The sequence below is a fragment of the Morone saxatilis genome, unplaced genomic scaffold (assembly GCF_004916995.1).
Source record: "Morone saxatilis isolate NCDOM2014 unplaced genomic scaffold, NCSU_SB_2.0 Contig8, whole genome shotgun sequence".
Classification (NCBI taxonomy): domain Eukaryota; kingdom Metazoa; phylum Chordata; class Actinopteri; family Moronidae; genus Morone; species Morone saxatilis.
In genome coordinates, this window is record NW_023340257.1 from 19,743,248 (window position 1) to 19,750,442 (window position 7,195).

The 7,195-nt window shown below is 40.2% G+C and overlaps 1 protein-coding gene across 1 annotated transcript; it reads left to right on the top strand.

Moving 5' to 3' along the window:
- Positions 1–3,478: 3,478 nt before the first annotated feature.
- aldoca (aldolase C, fructose-bisphosphate, a) lies at positions 3,479–6,750 on the top strand. The gene is made up of 8 exons (XM_035680051.1): positions 3,479–3,627; positions 3,756–3,967; positions 4,875–4,929; positions 5,015–5,175; positions 5,275–5,358; positions 5,465–5,639; positions 5,743–5,942; positions 6,019–6,750. Exons 1-8 carry the CDS (start codon positions 3,516–3,518, stop codon positions 6,109–6,111), a joined length of 1,092 nt encoding a protein of 363 aa, XP_035535944.1. The 5' UTR covers positions 3,479–3,515; the 3' UTR covers positions 6,112–6,750.
- Positions 6,751–7,195: the final 445 nt, after the last annotated feature.

Consider the following 7,195-nt stretch of genomic DNA (forward strand, 5'->3'; position numbering starts at 1 on the left):
GCTCGTCTGTTGGCTCGGACCACATAGGCCAGCCTTCACTCCCCACGTGCATCAATGAGCTTTGGCTGCCCATAACCCTGTCTCGGGTTCACTGCTTTTCCTTCCTTGGACCACTTTTCATAGGTACTGACCACTGCAGACCGGGCACACCCCACAAGAGCTGCAGTTATAGAGATGCTCTGACCCAGTCGTCTATCCATCCCGATTTGGCCCTTGTCAAAGCCACTCAAATCCTCACGCTGCCCATTTTTCCTGCTTCTAACACATCAACTTTGTGGACAAAATGTTCACTTGCTGCCTAATACATCCCACCCACTGACAGGTGCCATGATAGTCAGATAATCAGTGTTATTCACTCCACCTGTCAGTAGTCATATTGTTATGGCTGATCACTGTATATATAACACTACAGTTGTAGCTGACGAAACAATCTCACCTCAGGTTCAACTATAAAGCTGTTTCAACTGTATCCCATGATCACCCTCGCCACAAGAGTCCATTTGGAGCCCAAGAATGGACTTTCAGTCTAAACTTTTACGCCAACATTGACAAGATGTCTTTAAAATGCTCAGAGGAAATGGAAATTTCTACGGTTTCATGACAAAGTTGGATCTCAGAGAAAAAGTTACACAAAGTATAATTTAACAAGGCTATAGGTAAAAGAAACAACACATATTATGGCCTTCTCTTTCTTCATGGTTAGACAGTCATTCTTAACCGTCATGAATCGTACTTACAAAGAACAATTAACATTAAACTTATCAAAATCTATTTTAAATGGTTCTGTAGGACTGGTGACAAAAGCGTTAAATAAAATAAGCCCTACTGTTGCATTTGCTCGGTAAAACATACCATGAGTCTTATTCTAGACCAGTTATCATATGAACGTTGTACCTGGATACATTATGGCCAACTGGGTCGACCTATTTAGAGGAGCACTCACAAACCCATCGAGGACAACCTTAATAGGACAGAAAATTGAGGACCAGATAAAGTATCATCATTAAATGTTTTTAATTAGGTAACAGAGAAAAAAAAACGGCGTGTCCCGGCGGAGGAAGCCACGTATAATTGCTGTACTGCTCGAAGTCATGTATCTATTTAAATCTGTATCTCCTGAATGGGAGTGCACCGGCTCCTCCTTCCACTGCCTCCTGACATTGAATTCCCTCTCAGGCCCTTGTCTTAGACAGGTCCACCATGTCTGTGTTGTGGCTGTATAGTGGCAGGCAGTCCAGTGACCCATATCTAGTTTCAGAGGCACACTGACCCACAATAGTGAAGAGAGGAGTCCCCTGAAATGCCGGCGAGTCGTCCCACTGAGTCCAACCAAATAGTGACATTATGTAACAGAACACACAACAGAAAACATGTAGTTTCCTGAATGTAGCTTAAAGTGCAGCGACGCAAATGAACATAATTCCACACCCTCAAGTTATCTCAACTTATTTGGAAAGAGGTTTAGCTCACGGATCATCATTTAATTTCTCTGTTAGTATTTGAAAACAAACATTGTTTCATATACTGTATATAGAATAAATAGTTTCTGTATTTGGAAGCTTTCAAACAGAAGTCAATGAGATAAAAAAAAGTTGAAAAATTCCCTCTTCAAAACGTGAAAAGATTTAGCTGACCTAATTTTTGGGCTAATTTGGGTCGTATTACCATGTTCATTTACATTGAGTGGAACCTGGAAATGATTTCTATTTCTGACATGTTCCATTGTGTTCTTTACAGTTTAAAGCTCAGGAAAAGAAGCCACCAAGTGCATGAATTGCTCTGAGACTGAAACACCCCAGTGAATTCGAGGGTGAGGACCAAATTATCAGGAGACTTGAAACTTTCCTCAGGGCACATTTTTACTAATTAAAATAAAAATAGCACGCCATGGGGTATGGTTAAACGCTTAAATTAGGTTGCTATAGGGGTAGATTGTTCTACAGAATACATTATTTATTATTTCACAATCATCCTGAATGTGGAGTGGTTATGAGTTAAAACACTACAGTAAAGTTGTAAAATAATTGTGGATATGGCATCCAATTTACACCAACACAGCATGTTAAGAAGCAGTACACTGAGTTATTCATTGCAAAGGAACTGCACAGCAAAACACCCTCATATTGCAAGGCAAAACCGTTATTTTATCGGTAATTCATATTTATATGGAAAACAGTTTCTTTTGATGGTAATTTTTTTTTTATTGATATGGTAAAATATGGAATAAAGCTCCAAACTTAACTGTAAAGTCAACAGTACTAATATCTTTTTACTTTAATAGTCGAAAAAGTTCTACTGTACTTATTACAGCCACAGCCGTACAGTTTTTTTTAACCATTTTTTACAGCGAATGCTAAAGTGGGCATATCAGCTTGAAAAGCAAGCGGCTGCATGACCAAAAAAATCCTTCTATATGTAAATAGAACAATGATTCATCAAAAATCTTCTAATTTATATGGGGCAAAGGTGGGCGTGCAAGCGCCGCCCAGGGGTGTTGGCTTATGAGGTGTGACACACTTGAGCTGGATACAAACTAGAGCTGACTGAGAGTCTCTGTCAGTGTTCATCACACCAGAGGACAGGACACATTTGATTTCAGTTTCTGTCAGGTAAGAGCTTTTACTGCTCATCTCTTTTAGTTGGCTTTCCTTTGATGTATAAATGTAGGGTTATATCCCTGACTTCAGTGGATGCACCTGTATGATAATGAGTTAATGTAATGAGAACTGCAATGAGGACCATCAGGGGTATTTATCAGTTTTTAAAATGACTTTATATTTTATACATTTAAGTTTACAACAAAGATTTAATGTCCAAACTGATATCATCTTTTACACCATATGAAACTATTTAGTTAATTTCACATTTGTCTCCGATTTTAACTTTTTATTCCCCTGTTGTTTGTGTCTGTTTCTCACCTCTATAGCCTGTTTCATGTGCTGCTCTAACATGTGATAAATAGATCTTTATCTTTCCTTTTTGATTGTATTTGATGAATTACGTGAAATAAGTGGTTTGGTTCAGGAAGTTAAAGTCTTTTCTTACTGATATTAAATAATTAGACACTCAAAGTTTTATTGCTGACTTGCAGACACTTGACGGGGCTCCATGTTTTTAGAACTACATCTATAGAAACTTGCATGTCTTTCCATCCTAGGAGAGGGATACCTCCTATCTGGCTCTCCCTGTGGTTTCTTCCATTTGTTCCATGTTAAAAGTTTTATTTTTAGCTTTCCCTTACCCGAATCAAGAGTCTATGGACAGAGGGTGCTGAATGCTATACAGATTGTAAAGCCCACTGAGGTAAAATGTGATGTTTGGAAAAATCTGACTTGACTAGAAGCTGATATGAAAGACAGACGGAGGGAGAAACACATTATGGATGAAACCTAACATTTTCTGATTTAAAAAGCTTAATTCATAAATTATATTTTAATTTGGTTGTTAATGTGTGAATGATATAATCATAAGGTCACATCTTCTACCAGAGGCTGTAGGACAATCAGTCACTCAGGATGACACACCAGTCCCCTACACTCTCCGAGGCGCAGAAGAGGGAGCTACATGAAAACGCTCTACGCATAGTTTCTCCAGGGAAGGGCATCCTGGCTGCAGATGAGTCTGTGGGTGTGTAGCACTCTTCCCTTTCTTTAAACTGTGGGAAATGTCTGCCATTTACAGCCACACACTGATAAAGACCAGCCAGACCAAAGAGTGCATACTATATATTAACTAATGTATCACATTAATTACAGGCAGCATGGCTAAGCGACTGGCTCAGGTTGGAGTGGAGAACACAGAGGAGAACCGCAGACAGTACCGCCAAATTCTCTTCAGTGCAGACGATCGCATCAACAGCTGCATCGGAGGGGTCATCTTCTTCCATGAGACGCTGTACCAGCACTCTGATAACGGCGTAGCCTTTGTCAAAATGATCAGGGACAGGGGCATCCTGGTCGGCATCAAGGTGTGGAAGTTTAGTGCCAGATAATATCAATAATGTGGAGTATCAAATTGTAGCAACCCATGTGGTGATAGGTTGAGTTCCTGATCAAACATGTATGGTTGTGACTACGTTCACACTGCAATCACAAGTGGCCCAAATTTTATTTTATTTTTTTATGCTCATATGTGACTCAGTTTTTCTGTTTTTCATAACAGTGTCAACAGCACAAATCACATTAAATCTGATCTCCTCAATTCAGATACAGGTCAGATTTTTGCAGTGCAACCCCCTCAGTGTAAATAGTCAGAATTCATGTGACTTTTACTTCACTCTAGATTGACATTCGTCCTACTGGAACCTGATATGGGCTGATATTGAGCAATAAACTAGAAATGAACTTGTAGCGTGAACCTATGTCAGTGGTTCCCAATCTGGAGGTCGGGACCCCCTACCAGTGGTCGCTAAAGCTTCATGGAGGGTTTGCGAGACATTCCTGATTGATGACTTTAAATATATACAAAGTAGGTGTATATCTCAACATTTGGGTTATTTCTTTGAAGAAAAAGTAAATGTAAAGGAAAGGAAATTGTCTAATAGAACAATGGCCGAGCATCAGGACAAGGAAACACAGAATTTCTCAAAAAAGAAGCCTATTAAGTTTGTTAAAGATTATTAAAAAATACATAATACATAAACAGGGAATAATCTACTCAGAATTCCTCCAAATCACTCGTTTTACACAAATTTCCTATTCCACTTCCTAGTTCACTATTTGGGTTCATTGTACTGTTTTGAATATAATGTGTGATATTCATTAAATATGTCACTTCAGCGGGTGTCGTCAGTTTAATAAATCATAGAAAGGGGATTATTAGTTGTTTCTCTATACAAGAATTGAACATGACTGTCTCTATTCCTTATTCCTCAGGTTGACAAGGGTGTTGTCCCCCTGGCAGGGACTTCTGGAGAGACCACCACACAGGGTCAGACTGCTGACATCACTCATATATCCAATAAGAACAAATGTTACAAGACAATTAATGGATGTATTTTAAACCTCCCTCATAGGTCTAGATGGACTGTCAGAGCGCTGTGCGCAGTATAAAAAGGATGGAGCCGTCTTTGCAAAGTGGCGCTGTGTGCTCAAAATCAGTGACACCAATCCATCTAGACTGGCGATCACAGAAAATGCTAATGTTCTTGCACGCTACTCCAGTATCTGCCAGCAGGTCTGAACCCATTATTATACAACGCAGTAGCTCGTTTAATACATCTCTGTGATATAATGCTTCTGTACTGTTGCTGATAATCTCTCCTTTCTCGGCCAGCATGGCATCGTGCCCATCATAGAGCCGGAGATTTTGCCCGATGGCGATCATGACCTGAAACGCTCCCAGTACATCACTGAGAAGGTGGGTTTCTGTTTTCTTAGATACTGCATGATCAGGGGTGTGTTACTACGACGATTAAAGAGTGAGACAGAGAAGAAAAAATAGTGAAACAATCTGTGTGTTGCAGGTTCTCGCTGCTGTGTACAAGGCCATGTCGGACCACCACGTGTACCTGGAAGGAACTCTCCTCAAACCCAACATGGTCACTGCTGGACACAGCTGCCCCACCAAGTACAGCCCTGAGGAAGTTGCTATGGCAACCCTCACCGCTTTGCGCCGCACTGTTCCCCCAGCGGTCACAGGTAACCCAGGCCGCGGCCGTGTCTGGAGAGGATTTAACACAGATATGTATAAAGTGTGCGGAAACACAAGTGAAAGTAAAACGGTGTGTTCTGTTCCCCACAGGAGTGGCTTTTCTCTCAGGCGGTCAGAGCGAAGAGGAGGCCTCTGTCCACCTCAATGCCATCAACAACTGCCCTCTGCCCAAACCCTGGATCCTGACGTTCTCCTTTGGTCGAGCACTGCAGGCGTCTGCACTCAGAGCTTGGAGAGGACATAAAGAGAACGAGAAAGCCGCCACTGAGCAGTTCATTAAGAGAGCAGAGGTATGCAGATACTTTACCACTAACCTGTGTTTATTTCCTGTTTTGAGCTTTTGTTTAACGTCTCCTTTGTCCGCAGGCGAACAGCCTGGCGTGTCAGGGGAAGTACCCTGGTGGTGACAACTATGGTGACGTTGGCCATCGCAGCTACGGTTCCTGTTATGCATACTGAGCAGTTTGAGAAGCCACATTTTCAATTAGCATTGTGTTCTGCCGTCACCATAACGAGGGTTAATAATTATTATTAGTTATTTCAGAATTCTGACACTCATGATGATGTTACATGAAAACAAGTGACAGCGTGTTTTCTTGCCTTGACAAATGAGGACAATCAGAACATGGCCTTTGGTATTTCTAACGCATGTATTGAATGAAAGATGTTTGCTTTACTTTTGTTATGAATGTACAATACTCTCTTGTGACAGTGCCACACGCTTTAAAATCCTGCATCTGCCACTTAGCATCACAAATACTAATTTGCCATGTGCTGTTAGTTTGTATCAGTAACAGTTAATCAAACGTAGTGAATGCCTGATGTACAGTTGCCCACTTATTACACGGAAGTATCTTCAAGTTGTGCAAAGCTTCTCTGTGTCTGAGTGTGTGTAGTTTAGTTTTGTTAGTGACGATGCACAATTAGAAAATATTGCACCAGAATTAGCTTCAAGCTGATTTGCATCTGCAGTACCTGGGCAGAAAGTACACGCAGTAACTTATAACACAATGTGATTTTGTGGGTGTTGTCATGAATACTATTCTCTATTAGTCTGATAAAAATAGTTACATGTAAGTATATAAACAATAAAACTGTTCAGTGTAAGTCTGGTGTGGACATTTTGCTTCATATTAATCAAAGTCCTGACATGATATATGTCAAACAATGTGTTATAGTACTGTTTCTAATACAACATTATACTCGTCTGAATGTTGAAACCTGAAAAGGTGCTGAAACAAACTTTGGAACAAACCCTTAACTGATGATCTGTTAAGTGTGAATTAATCACAAAGGGTCATAGTGACTTGATCATTTATTAATGGTGAGCTACAGGAATTCATGATTAATCCTGCATTGAATCCCCATTAGTGAAGCACTACTTAAGTTTATGATTTGTACCCTGTAATCTGTATATTATGAACAAGTCAACGTTAATCATCCATTTTTTGACATCTTTTGCTTATATTGTTTATATAGAGATAGATAAAAAAATCCCAGCTTGGGATCAATAAAGTATGGCCAGCATGGCATCGTGCCCATC

What these genes read in the sequence shown, in the direction of transcription:
- aldoca (XM_035680051.1), top strand. Translation starts at nt 3,516, where the DNA reads ATGACACACCAGTCCCCTACACTCTCCGAGGCGCAGAAGAGGGAGCTA. An exon ending in GCATCCTGGTCGGCATCAAG is followed by an intron (nt 3,968 to 4,874) that starts GTGTGGAAGTTT and finishes CTTATTCCTCAG; the next exon opens with GTTGACAAGGGTGTTGTCCC. An exon ending in TGGAGAGACCACCACACAGG is followed by an intron (nt 4,930 to 5,014) that starts GTCAGACTGCTG and finishes CCTCCCTCATAG; the next exon opens with GTCTAGATGGACTGTCAGAG.